The 19849-nt window shown below is 48.2% G+C and overlaps 1 protein-coding gene across 2 annotated transcripts in view; it reads right to left on the bottom strand.

The window, feature by feature from the left end:
- LOC144785951 (hexosaminidase D-like) overlaps positions 1–4200 on the bottom strand; it is a 279553-nt gene extending 275353 nt beyond the window's left edge. The window contains exons 1-2 of one of the 2 annotated variants that reach the window (XM_078664841.1): positions 4071–4158; positions 3319–3370 (exon numbers count right to left, since the gene is read on the bottom strand). In XM_078664841.1, the coding sequence (XP_078520967.1) occupies position 3319 (1 nt within the window). In that variant the 5' untranslated portion in view covers positions 3320–3370; positions 4071–4158. Of the gene's footprint in view, positions 1–3318; positions 3371–4070 lie in introns of both variants that reach the window. The other variant, XM_078664840.1, reaches the window with a different exon arrangement.
- Between the last annotated feature and the right edge of the window lie 15649 nt (positions 4201–19849).

Below are 19849 nucleotides of genomic sequence, written 5' to 3'. Positions count from 1 at the left end.
GGATTCCTAGGTACTACATGACACCCCCAATATATTGCAGTCAGCATCTTCGGGCGAGAGAAGTCTGATGTAGGGAATACATTGAATTACTTTAAAACAGGTATTCAAGGACACTTTCTGTAGATATGCCAATATATTAACACACTCCCAATCTGTAACCACTCTGCCCAATGTACCATCCCATTTTTGCCTATGGGTGCTCAGGTTTTTCTGTGCCATCCTGTTGAGGACACCATACAACCATTTAACCAAATGCCCACTCTTTCCCAGGGAAAGCAGTAAGTGTAGGACATTGTGTGTCCAGGGTTGGTGTGCCCTGGTTCCCCAGAGAGCCGTAAAGATCAGAGTCAGCGCTTCATAGGTGAGCAACTGCCTGTGTTTCAACAAGGACCTCCAGGGGCATCAATGTGGATGCCTCGTAAATGACGCAAACTGTTACCAATCCCACGTCGTCAGTTGGCCTGCAGAGAAGAAGGTGGTGGGGCCTTCATGTGGTAACCCCACAAGAGGGTGCTAAGGGGTATACAACAGTCCCTCCCCAGACCACAAGATGCTGCATCCCCAACATTGAAGTGCCGTCTTCAATAGCACGCCAACCTTTTCCCTCCCAGGCATTCACCTCAGAAGTCAAGCCAGAAGTGCTCCCTGACAAACTCACGAGGGACCTCCTTTGGCACAATACGTGATGCAGGGTGGCACTACACAAACTTTATTTGCCGACCACTGAATGAGGACTGGCTGTTTCCAGCTTTGAACACTACTACTTGGCCTTGCAATTACAATGGGTGGCCAACTGGATGGCTGGACTTCAATTATCGGGCACTGCCATGACAACTCCATCATGGAGCCAGTTCCACATTTTACACTTATTCCAACCCTACACCAGATGGTTCCCTGTACTGCTGCGAATAGCACACTGGTGTTTTTAATGTGGCCTACTAGTCACCAATGCTACTAGCCATATGCCCCTGCGCTTCCACTAATGGACAAACCCAGGGGAGATCAGATCACCTTCGCGGGGGAACTTGCTCCCTCATACCCTTCAAAACCCTAATAACTGACTACGGACTCTAGTCCGACCACTTCCTCCTGCACAACTCCCAAATTGGGGCACTTGACGAATGTTGGGGTGGCATGCAACAGAAGCCCCCAATGTACCTCGCTGTCCAATACCTTGACGTCATGGGCACAGGCTGTCATCTGACACAGTGGTTTGCTGGGTTGCTGCAGACACACGCTTATTTTGTTGACCTTGCTACGTTGATGCTGGGAAACAGATCTAGGCCACCCTTGTACAGACAAAGAGTGGAGGGCCATAGTTGAATGTCCTGCGCTTGTTCAGCGTAACGCATGTTTCCACCTTATCCAACACTACATACTCCACAGAGCATATCTCACTCCTCAAAAGATCAACGGATACTATATTTGCACTGACGCTGCCTAGCCTCACTCCTCCATTCCTGATGTGGCCTGGTGCACATGGTCTGGGACTGTCCTTTCCAACACTAATACTGCCTGGGCATGTCCTCTCGACTTGCGAGCTGCACAGACAGACCTGTGCCTCACACTTGGGAGGTCTGCTTACCGGGCCTCACTCACAGAGACAAGAAACACAGGACCACCACAAGGTTTATAGACTTAGGACTGCCTCTTGCCAAGCGTTTGGAAACCTGTGGGTGGAAGTCAGAGACACCCCCGCGGTCACAGCTTGGGAGCTCTCCATGCAGGCCAGGGCAGAAGGCATTGCCTTGATCAGGGAGGACACACAGGGTAGCGTAAGTACCTGGTAGCAGCTAGTTGGGATGGCATCCTGACCGACTTCCAAGCTGCTTTAGCGCCTGCCGATACCCGGCGCGAGGCGTCCTTGTCTCCAGTGACAGCAGCAACCCTTGATTTGTCACCTGGTGTACCTGACAATGAACCCTGAAGGCATCCCCCACCATATGGTAACTGCTGTTGCATTCCTCATTCAAACTGTCTCTCTGTAATGGCGTTTTTTAGTCCTCCACTCCTAATAAGAAAATGGCGCGGACCCCACTGTTGATGTTCCCTGCTTAGGAAGAACTCCCCTCCTTTTTCTTTTGGTGCTCCTATTTCATGTAATATTTACTGAGTCTTCTATACGTTGCATTGATGTTTTTTGCTGTTATCGCTGTCTATTTCATGTATCACACTTCTGTTGTATATGAACGTAATATGTAATGTGTGTCCACAAAAAAATGCAATAAAACAACAAATCATACAATGTTCAACATGTGGACAGTATGCATCGAGTTTGTTTCCAGCTGTCCATTCGTCCATCCACCAAGATCCATCAATATATATCCACCCTTTCACTCAGCAAGGTCAAGCCATCCAAGCACCCATATGTCCATCCATCCATCCAAGCACCTATCTGTCCGTCCATCCATTCATTGATCTATCTATCCATGTACCCACCAAGATCAGCCCATCCACCCCGGTCTATCCATCCAGTCACCCACACGTCCGTCCTTATGTGTATCCATCCATTTACCCACTAAGATCCACCTATCTGGACAACCATCCAGCAACCAAGATTCAGCCATATACTGAAATCCATCCATCCAAGCACCAATCCATCTATTCATTCATCTTGATCTACCCATCCGCCAAGAACCAGAGCCATTCATCCATCCTCCCAAGCACCCATCTATGCCACCTATTTTTTTTTTTTTGCAGAGTTTTATATAGCGCGAACTAGACCCGAACCGAATCGGGTATCAGAGCGCTTTACATAGCACCAGTTACGTTACATGAGGACACACATTCATTTTAGGCATGGAGAGATTAAGTGATTTGCCCAGAATCACAGGAGGTTTTGGCGTCGTTACCGAGACTCGAACCCAGATCCGAGGTCGAGCGCCCTGCCCTAGCCATTGGTCCCTCTGTCTGTCCATCCATTCATCGAAGCAGGTACCCATGTCCATCCATTAATCCATCTACCTATCTATTCACCAACATCCATCTATATATCCATCCTCCTGATCACCCATCTATTCAGCAATCCTCCCATTTAAACCCGCTCCATTCAGACCCACACTCTCCATGCATTCATCAATCTATCCATCTATCCCTCTAGTTGTCCATTCATGCATCAACCAATACACCTGACTACTTGAAACAATAGTTATCGAAACGTCAGCATGGTCAATTGGTTGAGTTAAATCATTACTCATTATAAATCTGTATTCGTTTTACACACAGGACACCATAAATGTACACAATAAAACAACATAGTAAATATATTACAATTGAAAATGTAGCATTTAAAACAGAATGATATATCTCAATACCCACTCCTAATGGCTGGACGTAAGAATTTGAGTGTAGCAACACAGGATATATAAACCTAGAAACAAAAATAATAGTACAACCATAAGAGTAAAAAGAGAGATAAAACATAGGAAGAGAATCGTCATTTTTGAATGTTAAAATAATACCTTTCGCGAAACCAAATGTTAAAAAAACCTCTGTATGTAAAAATGAATAATATACTTGATTAATTTCTGAATAATAGTGGTTGAGGTAAATGAAAGTCTATGTAGGTAAACATCTATGTGCCAAATTAAAGCAAATGAAGCGGGAATAAAGCAGAACAGGAAATAGGCTAGAACTTTTCAAATGTCTTGCAATGTTTTCGATTCCATCCACTGCTCAATAACATTTGACAATTCACTGGAATGCAGTTCTGGTTTCTATTCTGAAGTAAGTTAAAATGGCATCACGAGGCTGGCAGCTGCATGACAGAAAAATGTAAAAAGTGAAAATGCTAAAATTACGGACAAATGCTGTCCGTTATCACATCAGAAATGGCCATGAGGCTGAAAATTAAAGACAGATCGTGTAATTTACAGACAGGCGGTCCCACACCTGCCACACACTGAGCTGACAGGCCAGTCCTTCGGGCACTGCCTGATTGCCCTTCTAGGCCAGTCCAACTCTGCAAGGGGGAAGGGGGGGTCTACGGCTAGCCCGGATTTATCATCCATCTTACAAATATATGTCTCTCCCTCCCGGCACCCTCTCCGCCCCCCAGGCGCCCCTCTTACTTGTCGGCATCTCGCAGGTGCTTTCTCAGGCGGTCTGGCTCCTCAGAGCAGCGGGAGGGACTCGAGGGGGCGGGGCCTCAGCAGGTGAGGCGGAAGCAGGAAGCGGCTTCAGCCGTGACAGGCGTCGGCGGCACAAAGGCAGCTCCTGCGGCCAAACTGCCGCCGCTAGTGGGTGTCGTTGCCGCTCCGGGGCACTGCGGGCCACACCGCGCGCTGCCCGGGGCCCTGGTGGCGGCGGAGAGGCAGGGACTGGCGCGCGCGCGGCTCACAACTTTCCCCTCAACGCCTCCCTTTTGCTGTCGAGTGGGCCTTTGGTTTTTAAGACCAGTCCAGCGTTTTTGGACAAATAACGGTATTTTTCCAGTCAGAAACATAAATCTCAAACAGCGTAACAAGCGGGTAAAAGTACTAGAAGGTGGTCCAAATTGTTTCAGAATGACTATTACATACACGCAAAACAAAGTGGGAGATTCCTTCATAAACTTTATTTCGGATCAAAGAACCATAAAAGTACAGAAAATCTGTCAATAAAAATGCATAATAGATAATAAATATACAGTTCGTCTCAATAATAGGATAAAAAACACACGACTCATGAAACAACTTTGTTCAATGATTAAATAAAAATGTGCCTTTCCACCATAAAATAATTTAAATAGGAGTGTGCAGGTTGCATTGCCATGTATATTGGAAGCCATTTAAGACTTTTAACTCTATTGGTAGTAAGACACATGTTAGATACCAACCCCCTTAGGGCAAATTCCTATGAGGCAAAAACCTCCATAAGAGCCTATGACTAAGTTCTAAAAGGGCCCGCTTTGCTAGCCATAGTGTCTAGGAATAGGCACTAATTTGGGGAATACCCAAGCATTACCTAGGGAAACTAAATATAAAAGTGCACAGTGCTTAGAGTAAAAATATTTTAAAAACAATAAAACCTTTAAACATCCAGACGATATTTTGCCCAACATTTACTGCAATGTACCAGGTTGGGTATAGGAATGGACGTTGTGCATATAATATTGATCATATTTCCTTACATTTTCTCAAAGCTGTCAGAGTACAGATTCAAGGACCCAATTTCATCCCCACCAAAATAGACAAACATCACAATCACCTTTTTCGCACACACCAAATTGAAAACAGGTATCTTAAGATTACAAAGACAATTGGCTGATGTGTATCAATCAATCAATGATAACTTTATTTCGGTCGGAGACCATAAAAAACTTTATTTCGGTCGGAGACCATAAAAAAGTGCAGATAAAATACATACAAGTGGCACAGTAAGATAAAACAGTAAATAACAATGCAATCATACAAGTTTAAAAAAAGGATTAAACAGTAGTTATCAAAGTTGAAATATAAAATACATGATCATGCAATTGATTATACAAAACTTTGCCGCCAACGCCACATTCCGATTAAAAACCGTGATACTGCGAAGACAATAGGGGCGTGGGTATGATACCGTAAAACACTAAATGCCTGAGCACAGTACCTAAATCCTAGGTTCCTACATAATGGAATCAACCAGTATTTCTTAATTTCTAGGTAAACGGGGCAGAAAAACAAAACGTGGCGTGCATCTTCTTGCTTGTAGTTGCCTGCGGGGCACGTAATATGTTCTGTGTTAGCCCATTTAGAGGTAAATACCCTCAATGGGAGGAAACCATGCCTGAGCTGGCTGTAAAGTTTCCTTGCAAGTGGAGGAGAAATTGCATCCAGGAATTCCTCCATTTTTGATTCAGACTTTATTTGGAGGAACTCTACCGTCAGTCTTCCCACAGCAGTCGATCTCTGTAGAGCAGCCACACTTTAGTGCCTCAGAAGTTGCACAAGCTGTTTTTTACTTGACCCAAGACAACTTGCTTCAGGATTCTCCCACAACACTGGTAGGCCGATCCTATTACACAGTGCCCTGATATGTAAAAGCCACGGGATGTTCTTACTTTTCAAAAGGGGCCAAACCTCTGTAAATTCCTCTCTGTAGGAAGCCAATTCTGGCACTGACCAGAGCCTCTTCCAATAAAGGATAGGCCTTGCTGCTACTAGATCCTCTATCGGTTCTAGCCCCAGATCTAAGCGTAGGGGGATAAGCGGTGTGCTTACTAGTAGGCCCAGAGAGTTTCGCATGAAACCGTGTTCTACCCTGATGAGGTTAGATTTACTTTGGTGGCCCCATAATTCGGCTCTGTATGTTTCGGCCGTTCTAGCTTGGAGTCTGTAGATTTCTACGACAGGGGCTGTGGGTTTAAAAACCGAAGATCTCTGGACTTTACCGATACCCCCTGTTACTTGAGTTAGTCTGAGTGCAGCCTTCGCTGTCTGGGAGCCCCAGTCAAAGTTTTCCGTCAGAGTAATACAGAGGTAGACAAAGGTCCTTACTCTTTCCAATGGGGTGCAATTCAGGACGGGGTTAGGGCGGGTCTGCTTCGGAGGGTTAAAAATCATAAACTTGGTCTTGTCCAAGTTAATCTCCAATCCTCGCAAAGCACAAAAGGCTGCAAAACCATCAAGGGTACGCTGGATGCCTGTAGACGTTTTAGACAACAGCAGAGTGTTGTCTGCAAACATTAGGGCAGGTACCCGCCCAGTGGCCAACCTTGGAGCGTCATTATCTTTTACACCGAGTAAATGTCCTACCAAACCATTGATGTAAAGACAAAATAACGCTGGGCCAGAACGCACCCCTGACGTACACCCTTTGAGACAGGAAAGCAAGCCGATAAATCACAGTGTTTCCCGCACCTAACTTGGGCGTAATTGTTCATGTGGAGCCTAATCAAAATATTCAGTAGATAGGTCGGCAGACCCAACTCTCTTAATACTCCACAACTTGTCCCTCGCCACTAAATCAAAGGCTGCACGCAGGTCCACGAAGATGAGATAGAGGCTGCCACCCTCCAATCTCACCGTCTTCCAAAATAGGACCTGGAGCCTGAAAATTTGGCCAATGGTCGAAATACCTGTCCTAAACCCAGCTTGGAATATACTCAGGATCTCATGGTCATCTATCCACCCCTGAATTCTGTCTAGTATTATCCTGCCCATCAGTTTTTGTGTGATATCTATCAAACTGATGGGCCTATAATTAGATGGAGTTAGCGGACAGCCTTTCTTATAAATGGGGACAATCTCCGCTCCTAGCCAGGTATCTGGCGGGACATTCCCCTTCAGGATTGCATTAAATAGTACAGCCAAGTACAGTGTCCAAATTTTCGGTTGAGACCGATATAAGTCCCCTGGCATCTTGTCAAGTCCTGGGGCCTTGTTAGGAAGTAATTTAAGTATTGCGGCCTCCACCTCCTTAAGGGAAATGTAGTCAGACTCAACCAGTTGCTGTACGGTGCCCGGAACCAAGGAGCCCGGGCCCAGCTCCACATCTGGGGGCCCTGTTAGTTGATACTCAAGTTGAGATCCTGTGATGGCCTGGAGGGAGGTCCCTACTGGTTCACCCGCTTCTGGGTCCATTAGTCCCAGCAACCTATGCTCGTTTGGTGGATTAAGAGTCGGGAGCAAGGTTGTCTCTTCAATGGGGTTAGCATAGAGTGCTCCGTAGTTAGCTTCCCACGCTGCAGGAGCTATATTTGTTAGGAGTACGGGTGCGCCCCCACTCGCCCCACTACTAACAATGGTCCAAAATGCTTTGGAGTCCTTACGGGAAAGTGCTAGCCTGAGTTCCTCCCATTTATTCTCCTCCCAGTCTTTTTTCCCCCTGGTAATAGCCTGTTTGTACCCAAGTAGACACTGCTTTATTGCTGCTCTATCCTTTGTTTTTATTGCCGTTAGCAAATCAGTTTTTGCTTTCCGACAAGCTGCATCATACCAGGGATGCGTTATAGCTAGGGCAGCATTATTACTAGCCAAAGGGTAAAACACACCAAAGAGTTTACCGACCAACTGTTTGTGAATTCCAGTAATCCTGGTCTGGGCTGCTTCGTCTAAGTTCTTTACATCAATTTGTGCCAGATGATATATTTCAGCTAGTTTAGTTGGCGAACCCTGAAAATGGCACCATTTAATTCTCCGCCTATTATTTGATAGTAAGAGGGGCTGTGATAAAGCAGTAAGTTCGGGGGCAGGGTTGGACAACCCGAAACTCCCTGGTTTCAGTGTCAGCACCAGGGCGTTGTGATCACTATCAGTCCTAGGAAGCACCCTAAAATTCAACACCTTGTCCCAGTGCCTTGTTCCAATCATTATATAATCAATGATCGAAGTGTGACCTGGTCTATTAAAGGTAAAAGACCCCGGTATAGCTGGCTCTAACCTCCCATTACACGCCCGCAGAGACGTAAGGGCAAGTGCTTTAATTTGGAGAACCAGCGGGGTCCATGCTCGTACAGGGGAGATCTGAGGGTCGGGGACATGCCAAAGTTGATTCTCGTCATCTGAGTCCCCACGCCCATGCTCTCGAGGGGCTCAAACTGACAATTAAAATCACCTCCCACTAAAAGAGCCACTGAAGGATCTAAGGAAAGAATAAACTGCCTCAGCACATTAATAGTGCCTGATTCCTGACCACGCTGCTGTGGCCTTGAATAAATATTAAGTAAGGCAACCTTGGTCAGATCAGGGAGCGTCAGGAGTACACATTGGACGTCTGGAGAATTAGTTGGAATATCAGCAGCCTGAACACCCAAGTGCATGCTGCCCGACGGTCTCCCCCTTCCCCCTGTTGTTGCCAATATGTTGAAGGTGGCGAAACCATCCCTCATACTCTCGCTAAGGCCCAAGTTTCCTGCATCATACAAATATCATGATTATCCATGAAAAGACCCCACTCTGGAAGGGAAAGTTTATTATTCATCCCTGCCAGGTTCCAGCACAGAACTTTAATGCTGGCACTGAATTCCTCTACACTCGGTGGGGATAAATCATTTGCGTGTCTATGTTCACAAGTTTTATTCCCTCCAGAACACAGGGGACTCTCGGGCACTTGTGTATTCCCCTTTAATTCGCCTCGTATCAGCTCATCAAGAGGGCCACACGGTTCTGCCGGTCCATAGATGGTCCGAGTTTCCAACCTGCTCCCAATGCTAGTAAGTTTATGAGGGATTAGGGTTCCTGTGATATTAGTGTTACCTTTGCCTTACACAATCTCTTCTTGGGGGCCTGCTCTGCTAGCAACTAGAGGTAGAGGACTAAGCCTCACAGGGCGTCAATCCACTAGATCTAGGGTGCTGTACCTATTGCTAAGCGGGAATAATGAGAGTAGGGGGGTAAGTGGTCGTGGGCCCTCCCAATTTATGGTCCCCTGCTGAATTCTGTTAGGTTGCAGATTCCAACTACCCCCAGACTGATCGCCTCTAATGCGCCTGGGCCCCAACTGAGGTGCACAATAAAAGTAGGACAGGTGTAGGGGTAAAATTTGTGATTTGGGCCAAGCAATAGTCTTGTTATATATTTATTCAACAGCACAAGTATTCCTGAAGCTCATGACCACACAGTTACCTGGAATAGTGTTTGTTCTAGGCCCCACCCAATCAACCCGTCTGACAAACAGTATTTCACCAGAGACATTAGGAGGAAGAGGCCTGTCAAGACTAAGCCAATGAATACATTTGTTTTTTAATACAGTATGATCCTCACTTTTCCCTTGACTTAAGACTGGGACCCCTGTCAACACCACCACATACGGTTAGAGATTCTGGGGGAAGGTCAATACGGGGTAAACATTTTGCATTATCTTCGAGTACATTTTTCCTACAAGCCATAGGTTGATGTGGCACCTGCACTGGAGCCCCTTCAGACCCCCCCCTTCTAGGTAGAGTGTTCATATTAACTACGTTACTATCCAACGTTGCTGCAAGATCTTTATCTGGAGCTGCATTTTGGTTTTCCCATGGTGGTTCAACAGGTGGTACAGCAGAAATATTAAAGCCCTCTCTGTGTCCATGAGGCTCGCCAGTACCGGTACTCCCGTTGTCCTGGGCACCTACCCACACCGTGGGAGGGACAGGTCTCACCTCTAAACATAAGAGTCTATTTTCAATTAGAGCAAGTCTGTCATATATAGGACGACAAGTCTCCGTGAAAATAAGTTCTAATTTCGCCCAAAATACAGTTCCCAGGTCAGCTGGGTCCACATCACTAAAGTTCGTTGGGGTATCGACCAGTTGGGAAACCTGTGAGTTAGCAGTTGCAGTGTTGAGTGGGGCGGCGGTTTGCCCCTCACCCTTATCATTCCTTTTATGGAGTTTCACTTTTTTGTTAGTAAGAGGAGCGCCACCCCGTTTTCTTTTCACCACTGGGTCTTTTATTGCTGCTAGAATTTGATTCTGTGTAGATCTTGTTTTTGGCCTCAAATTAGGTGGGTCCATTCATTCCTCGTTAGGGTAAAGGTCATGGATCGTTGAGCTAGCTGATGTAGTGGCTATACTCTCTATGGAGGAATCCAGCGCTTCTCTACTTGCACCCAATACACCAGAAACAGGCCCGAGCTGATTAGTAGGAGAAATGGCATCCAATAGTGGCCCCAAAGAAGAACGTTTGTCAAAGTCCGGTACCATTGACAGCCTTTTCTCTGTGTGCTCAATTTCACGTGACAGCACATTGGATACCCTAGTGATGAAGCGATCCAGTGTACCTACTAAAGAGCCACCAGTGTTGGACAGTCTACCCTTTGGTTCTCTAGTGGACACCATAATAACAAGGTCTTGCGGGTAAGAGGTAGGAGATAATCAAAAGTGCCAGTAGGGTCGCTGGCAGTACAGTAGGCTCAGCAATATATTCCAGCACTGACCTTATTATGCAGATAAACACTGGTGGCCTGATGGCCCCGTCCCATCCTCTTCCTCTAACGGCCTAAACGGTCCCACCCTTGGGCGCGCGTTCGCACTGCGAAGACGGATGTCTTCCTAAATACTTCCGGTCCAATGCAGAGAGGAGAGATGGGGCGGTGCGGACACCAGGCAGCCCCCGCGGCTCTCTGGGAGATGAAGTCCTGCGGGGTGCCAGCAAGGAATGAAGGTGGCAGCGAAGCCCAGCTCTTCCTCCCAGATAGATTTTTAATCATCAGCAATCCCCCATCTGTCGTACTCAAATGTCCGTGCTTTTATCCAGGTATCCAGGTGCAGTCAAGACCGCACTAAAAAAAATGCCGCCCCGGAGCCCAATGGTCAGCAAACCGCACAGGAAATAAATCCATCCAGGGTCCCAAGCCGTTGCTCGAATTACCGGGACCAGCAGCCAAGCAGAAACAAGAGTTAGCACTGATAGTAAGCCGCTGATGCTGCCAGAGCCAGACCCAGAGCCGCCGAAGCCATCAAGGAGCACGAGCACTCAGCGCTCCGCCTAAATCAAAAAAAAAGCCGGCAGCTAGCTACGTGGTGAATTGGTAAAAGCGAGAGCACCAGGAACGAAAAGGAAGCAGCCTGCCACGCCGGACTTCAGCGTCTCCACACACCTGCCCTCAGAACGCCTTGAGTATCAGTTTGCAAAATTCTTAGGACCTCATAACAATGCGATGTCCCTAGATTTCTGCAAAGTTGGAGACGTCATTTGGAAATTTATTATAGGCTGGGCAAAAAAATAGGGAATGGGTCTCTGTTTCCTTAGCTGTGCCCCATGAGGGACAATTCGGCAACGAATCATGGCCCTCACCCCTCCGGTGATTGGGAAATGAACGTAAGGGAAGTGATCCGTGCCTGAACTGAATATATAACTTTCTTTCTAAGGCCGGTTGAACCTCGTCGAAAAATCCTCTCGTCTATAAAGTTTTGTTTTAACACTATGAATCTTTCTGTCAAAATTCCCTAGGAGGAGCTCATCAAGAGGGAAGATAGTTTGAACCCCTTGTAACATTTCACAAGTTCCCCCTTGGACATCGCCGAACAGGCCTCAACAGGATCGTCCCACAGGTTTGCTTTGCCATTGCTTTTTTGCATTTCCCTGATGTACTGGAGCCATGGTAACATCCCTGCCACTTTTAACCATATAATCACCTCCAAGGTCAACCTATAAGAGAGCAGTTTGGGAGTGGCCCAGATTCTTCCCCAGAAGAATAGATGGTTGTTCTCTACCTGCACAATATCTTTTATAAAATTGTGTCCACAAAGCTTGGCGCCATACGGAGTAGCGACCAGGGCTTGCGATTTATAAATCTCTATAATAGGGCTAACAGCTTTGAAAAAAGATCCCCGTACACTCTTCAAAGTCCACGCGTATATTGTGCCCATTTAAGCCTTTGTTTGGCAATATGGAATGACCAATCCATGTGATCGCTGAGAGTTAGTCCTAGGTAATTGAAAGTACAAACCTTCTCGAGGAGAATGCCATTCAGGATAGGATTTAGACGTGTAGAATAAGATGGATTGAAGACCACGAATCTTTTTAACATTAATTTCTAATCCCTTTGCCTTACAAAAGTCATTAAAGCTATCTAGTATCCTTTGGATACCCATTGAAGTTTTTGAAAGAAGAAGGGTATCATCGGTAAACATCAATGCCAGTACTTTGCAAGAGGCGAGGCTGGATGCATCATTGTTATTAGTGGTGTTCAACGAGTCTATAAGACCATTAATATATAGACCGAATAATGCTGGGGCCAGCCCGCACCCTTGTCAAACTTCCCTACTTACAACACAAGGTTTACAGAGTTCCCCCAGTTTACCATAACGAACCGGAGTGAAATGATTCTTGTGTAACCTCATAATTACATGGCATAAATAAGAAGGAGCCACCATGTCAGCCAATAATGACCAAAGCAGGACCCTTAGCACTGAATTGAATGCTGTCTTTAGGTCTGACTTGGTGTACCCGATACATGCCTGTTTAGAGTGGTACAGGGTATGGTATTGATTTGGACGGCCAGGGAGGACAATTTTTAAATTGGTGGTATGGACAGCACTGTAATAGCACACAGTCTGCCCTCATCACACAAGGTTCATTGTAGTTAACATCGAGGGACTGAAAATTACAATTGAAGTTGCCCCCTCTATCTTAAAGGCGCGCTCCGGTAGTGAGGACAAGAATGTGGATTAGTACTTCACAACAGGAGATTCCCGACCGATACCCACTGGTCTGGAGTAAACATTAACCAAATATACATCAGGTTTGTGAGCAAAAGTTAGTGAAACGCACAAAATGTAATCAGAAAAAGTCTCCACCATGTTGGCCCCACAACCCAGATGAGTGGCTACCCAGGTGGACAGCCCCCCTGCAATAGCTGCCTCAATAAAGACCGCATTGCCTGGGCACAGAACTTCTTTTGTCAACCAAGTTTCTTCAAATAAATAAATGTCATTCTGGTCTATGATTGACCCCCAATCACTACCATCCAGTTTGCCCTTTAATCCAGTAACATTCTAAGATACCACCTTGGAAGGTTTTGGGACTTCCTGAATGCCTGATAACTGGCTTGGTCCTCCCATTTTGGAAATGATTGTACTACACAAGGGTTCACTAGGACCTTGGTCTCATCTCCCCTACTATTATCCTTAGCTTCAGAATGTTCTTCTATGAACACAGGATCTTGACAAGAATTATAGAGGCCTATGGGAGCCAAAGGGTCGTCCTCCCTCGTACCCTAAACACCTAATAAACCTGGATGGGTCGACAGACTTGCCTCACACCACCAATCAACACCCAAAGATCAGGGCCTAGCTATACATGGTGAATTCTGTATTTAGGAATTAATAAGATTTCCCAGGTCAAACATCAGCCCTCCAGAGCAACCACCCTAAAAAAACATAGGAACATTGCCAGCCCTACACACAGTGTGTCAATCCACCCCCTCCAGGACATCAAATCTATTGGCTGCTGGAACCATATAACTCAAGGCGCTGGAAATTAAAATATCCAGACTTGTGTATTAGGTCAAGGGGACCAGGGATCTTCAGGTAAGATTCGCCTTATAGGAGAGGTTTATAAAAATTACCCAATGGTAAGAGCATTATGACTTAGCCCGGATCCTTCCTAGATAGATCACCTACGAAAAGATCATGAGTCAGCTTTGGGTTCCTAAAATTAATGATTATGCAATCACCAGACCGATCTATAGGACCTTTCCCAATCCAGCTCACCCTTCTGGTCCAGACAATGCAGCCGCCCTGTTGGTGGGGAAGTTCCTATACCTTGTGAGCTAATACAGACATCTGGCCCATTGTTAGCTCTGGAACCCCTGAGAGAATCACAACGTAGGGGCATGAGGAGGGGGTAGATTGGTACTTGGGGGCTTTGTAACATCATTATTGGCGGCCTCAGTTGAAACTCCCTCTAGCCCACTCATGGAATTTTCCTTGCCAGTATTTTTTTACAAAAAGCCCCACAAACTGGTACCATTAGGCTCCATGATACACCTGCAGTTGCTCACACTATTGCTCCTCCCTTTCACAATCATATTTTGGCCTTGGGTGTGGCAGCCATAAGAGAAAACTCAGTCTGACTGCCTTTGTCCATTGTACCTTTTGGCATCCATAGGCCATGATGGGGCCACCCTGCACTTTTGTCCCAACATGTCCAGACAAGCTATTAATGGGGCAAGTTTATCATGAGGACAGTTTAGACCTAGGCTGGAATGTCTCTTAATAGGCGCATTGCCCATTGGGCCTGTGAAGCTTTCCCTCTCAACACATTTAGGGGCTGTATCATCAACTACTGAGCATGTAGCTGCAAAATTCAGATTTTTCACAGCCTGGTTGGTAGGAAATCTGGATTTTCTAAGATTATGCAAATCTCCTTTATTGCCAGCTCACAGCAGCAACAATTGAAGAATTTAGAACTTTATTAACATTCTAGTAGGCTATAAGATCCACCACACACAGTATTCTCCCTTCTTTGCATTGCAAACAAGATAACTTTTTTGGTCATTAACTTCCAAACCACATCTTTTTTCCATTGGTACATGAGAAGTCTCTTACTCTGGAAGAGAGCAAAAAATCTATATATTTAATTAATTTCTCCACTAGAGAGGGTAGTACTGTGGAGGGATAATCTTAACCTCCCTGTCTATAAGAAAAATCCAGATTTTCTGCCCACCAGGCTGTGAAAAATTCTAAACTTTATGGCATGAAACGGAGGCTTACATTAAGCAAGTTTAAAGTGCATTTAATACATTGTCAATTGCACTTGTAACAGGTCTAAAATAGTAAGTTTTGAACATACTTTCATTGGACCAATCTGCGGCCCTAATGATATCCTGTAAACCTTCCAGGAAGGCGGCTTTGGAGGCTGAAGCTCCCCTAAGGGAGTGTGCCCCATAACATTGAAATATCTACACCTGCTTCTTTCATTCCTTCTTTCACTCATCGTTCTAAGGGATTAGAAGAGACTGCTTTATGAGGAGTTCTATGAGATATTAGCACTTGTTCTGTATTTCCTCTCAGATTCACCGTCCTCCTCTCATACTCCATCAGACATTTCACCACACAAAGTCTTTCATTGTGTGCAAAGAAAGGGTAATGTTATGTTATGTTATACTTTTATTTATATAGCGCACACCTACTCCAAAAGAGTGTCCCGGCGCTTTATGTAGGCAGCTCAGCAATTTTAAAAAACATAACAACAATAAAACAGAGACAGAGGAAAAGGAAAAAAAAGGAGCACCCTAGAGGTTGAAAAGCCAGGTCTTAAGGCTCTTCCTAAACAGGAACAGACTGGGAATACTGCGTAGGGCGAGAGGCAGGGAATTCCACAACTGGGGGGCCCTGAGGCTGAAAGAGCGACCCCCCGTGCGAGCCTTCTTCACTCGAGGAACCACGGCCATAAACAAAGATTCTGACCGAAGTGAGCGGGCCGGGCGATAAAAGGCGAGCCTACGCTGCAGATACCTAGCTCCAGAGCCAGAAAGTGCTTTATGTACAAGGGTCAAAGTTTTAAACATAATACGCTTTCGGATGGGCAGCCAGTGAAGCGACTGCACCAGCCCAGATGTTCTCGCTCGCCTATGAAGGCCGAAGATGGCGCGAGCCGCGGAGTTCTGCACCACTTGCAACCGCTGGACCAGATAGTCCGGGAGCCCTAAATATAGGGCATTAGCATAGTCCAATCTAGAGCCTATTAAGGCTTGAACGGTGATCTTTCTATGCTCCTCTGTAAGCAGAGGTAGGAACTTCCGGAGCATCTTCAAGATACCAAAACAAGTGCCCGTTAGACCCAGAATGTGTGATCTAAGCGTGAGATTGTTGTCAAACTTGACTCCCAAGTTTTTGGCAACCAGAGATGCCTGAGCAGGAGGACACATGTCCGATGGCCATCACTCACGCCAATCAGGGTCCGAGGCGCAGCCGAAAAGCAAAACCTCCGATTTGTTGGAGTTGGCCTTGAGGCTGTTCCGCTGGAACCAATCAAAGACCATCCCCAAACACCCCCGGATACTCTCTCCATCAAATGCCTGATCTTTCCTGCACGTGAAGAGCAGTTGCGTGTCATCCGCGTAAGACACGATCTGGGCCCCAAAAGTCTCCACCAGTGCCGCCAGAGGGGTCATAAAGATGTTAAAAAGAGTCGGGCTCAACACAGAGCCCTGTGGAACTCCGACTCCCAAAGGCGGCATCTCAGCGGAGCTCGTGGAGGCCCAGACCGTTTGTCGGCGGTCCTCAAGAAAAGATGTAAACCATTTGAGCACCGTCCCCCTTAGACCGATGTCATAGAGTCTGGCGAGAAGCGCCTCATGGGGGACGGTGTCGAAGGCCGCCGACAAGTCTAGCATGACAAGCATGGCCTTGCCTCCTGAATCCAGTGTCTCCCTAATGACCTCTGACACCTCCAAGAGTGCCGTCTCCGTACTTAAGTTAGGACGGAAGCCGGATTGCGAGGGGTGCAGTAGGTCATTTGATTCTAGAAAGCTAGATAGAACGCCATGCACATGCTTCTCCGTGAGCTTCGCCAGGGCCGGAAGAAGGGAAATTGGCCTATAGTTGGCCAGAACCTCAGCATCCAGTCCAGGCTTCTTGAGGAGAGGGATCACCATGGCCCTTTTCCAGGACCGCGGGACCCTCCCCTCCCTCAAAGACAAGTTCAAGAGAGGATTGACCAATGGGTTCATCACCGACGCCATCCTAGCCAAAAATTTGGCCGGACATGGGTCTAGTGGCGAGCCTGATTTAAGACTGGCCAGAAGCGTAAGGGAAGCATCGGGGGAGACAGAGGGGAACTCAGGCAAGACAACATCTGGCGTAGATGATGGAACAAGTCCCTTCCCAGTGCTGAAAAACCCTTCAGCGGACCTCTCTGAAAAGGAGGCCTGGATCGATATGATCTTGTCCGTAAAAAACCTGGCGAGGTCACAGACCCATGACTCAGATGACACTATTTGATGCGAATTGGATCTAGGGGCCGTAAACTCCCTCACCACGGTGAAAATCTCCTTGCATGAGTTGGAGGCCGCCTCTATCCTCCTAGCAAGATAATCTTTTTTTGCACAGAGAATATTGCGATGGTAGGCTTTAACCGCCATCCTATAGGCAAATCTGGCCTCCCCCTTGTACTGAGAGCGCCATGCCCTCTCGGCCACCTTGCACTGGCTACGATCAGTACGCAGCGCCTCCGTAAACCACGGCGCAGACTGCCGCTTGGCCGTGGGTCGAGGGGCCCTTACGGAGGCTAGATCATTCAGCCTCTCTGCCAGCCACACCTGCATAGCCTCTGTATCCAACTCCAGGTCGCCCGAGATGGGGCAAGGATGGTCAGCAAACGCCTGAGCTAACAGTTCAGGCGTCACTCTATGTAAAGCCCTCGAGGCTAATCCAAGCTGGGTGGGGGCGCCACTCGGTAGATGCTCCCCACCCAGTATGGAAAACCTGACCAACCTGTGATCGGACCAGAGCACCGGAAGAAGTTCAATATCCACTAGAGGGATCGATGAAAACACTTGATCCAGGGTGTGTCCCTTATCATGTGTAGGGCCCGTCAGGGACGGATCAAGGCCCAGAGGGGCAGTGATATCAAGCAATTTATTTGAATTCAAATCCTCCGCCATATCCAAATGAAAATTAAAATCGCCCACCAGCACACAATGCTGTGCAGACAGAACCAATCCGGATATGACCGACTGGAGGTCCTCGAAGAAGGAACCCACAGGTCCTGGAGGTCTATACACCAACAGCCCTTTCAGGGCTTGATGCGGGGACAGCCTGATAGTGAAGGCGAGAGACTCAGAGCCTACGATAGTATCCACGGGGAGAATAGAGCATGAAACACTCTTCTTAACCACCACCGCCACCCCGCCCCCCCTTCCCTTGGCTCTGTCCTGGCGAAAGATGTTATAATCCGGTGGAATAGCCGCTAGGATGTCCGGATTGGACGACTCCCCCAACCAAGTTTCGGTCAGCAGAAGGCAAAGAGGTTTTTCCCTAACGAGAAGATCAAAAATGTCAAGGGCATGCCTGCCGACTGATCTCGTGTTGAGCAGAAAGCAAAGATGTTTCACACAGTCCCCACCTATCCGAACATCGGAAGAGGGGGCATAAGCAGGCGACCAGCCACAACCAGGGCAAAGCCGTTTACCCCTATAACGACCCGGAAAAACGGATCGACACGCGCAGGATGTAAATTGCAAGGACCGAAGAGTCGTAGGAGAATAGCAGATCATCCTCCCGGCCAAGTCTAAGTCCTGCACCGCTCCGCCGCCTCCGGGACGCTGACGGGCGCAGACGGGCAGGACTCTGGCAAGACTCAGGCAACAGCGAGGGCAACAACGCTGCGCGATCCCGCTGCGCTAAGGGGGATCGCGCAATAAACGGGGGGCGTGGCTTGGCCGGCTGCAAGATGACCGCACTCTGAGTGGGCTCTGCCGGCCAAGCATTTACATCCGCAATCATCCTGCTGACATTGCCATATTCCCCGCACTAAAGTGCTAAATCCTGAATCAGGGAAGCACCGCACACCCACCTGTGGTATTTGGGTGCTTCTACGTGGCCCCCCCTGCCGGGTTCTTCACCTCATGGCTGGCGAGGGGCCTCCGCTCTGGGTGTCGGCCTGTGCCTCCGTCGGAGCTACATCTTCTTCTGAGGCCACTGCAGGACGACGACGCTGCTTTGGACTGACGCTGTCTCCCGCAGTGAGTCGCGCCATTGCTGGGGGGGTTTGCTTGTGGGGCTGGGGGTCGCTCGCTGGGCGGCCAGGACTGGCGGCACTGCAGTCTGGCTGTCACCCAGCTATTCTCCTCGGCCTCTCGTAGGCGCGGCGCCGCCTGTGCGTGGCTGTGGGAGCGGCGCACCCCCCTCCCCTCCTCCGCTGGTATTTCTCTCCCGGCCGCTGCGTCCTGCCTGACTTTGGCTGAGCAGTGCCGCGGGGACTGCCTGCCGCCGTGGCCGCGCTACTCTGAGCGCCTCCACATATCTACAACGCTGAGGCCCACCTTCCGCTCCTGGCTCCCAGTTTTGAGGCCTGCTCCTGGGGCTCATTCCTGCCCCTCCTTGCTGCATCGCACATCGCTCCTGCCGGCCGGAGGCTCGCCTGCCCGAGGACGGGCCCCTCTGCAGTTGGGGCACCCCAGCAATCTGCTGCTGTGCTACAGGGGAGTCTGTTCTTGGTGGGACCCCGTGGTCTGATCTCCCTGCGGTGTGGACGTCTACGGCGCCGAGCATGGTGGGTCCTGGCTGGTGTCTCCCCCCCCCCCCCCCCCCCCCGCACCCACTGCTGCCTTGGTGTTCCTGGGCACCTGACATTTGTCCCCGCGGCCCGCTGACCTGACCCTGGGCCCTCCACTCTGCAGCGGCCTGGTGCCAGCCGGGGGCCTCCTCTGCTTGCAGCTGGGGTGTGATGCCTTCAATGTTTCACTGCTCATGACTCTGGGGCCCCCTGATACTGCGTGTTGCTCCTCCTGTCGGGCT

The sequence above is a fragment of the Lissotriton helveticus genome, chromosome 10 (genome assembly GCF_964261635.1).
Source record: "Lissotriton helveticus chromosome 10, aLisHel1.1, whole genome shotgun sequence".
Taxonomy (NCBI): Eukaryota; Metazoa; Chordata; class Amphibia; order Caudata; family Salamandridae; genus Lissotriton; species Lissotriton helveticus.
Note: the sequence above shows the minus strand (reverse complement) of the source record. Positions and strands in the feature narration are given on the sequence as shown.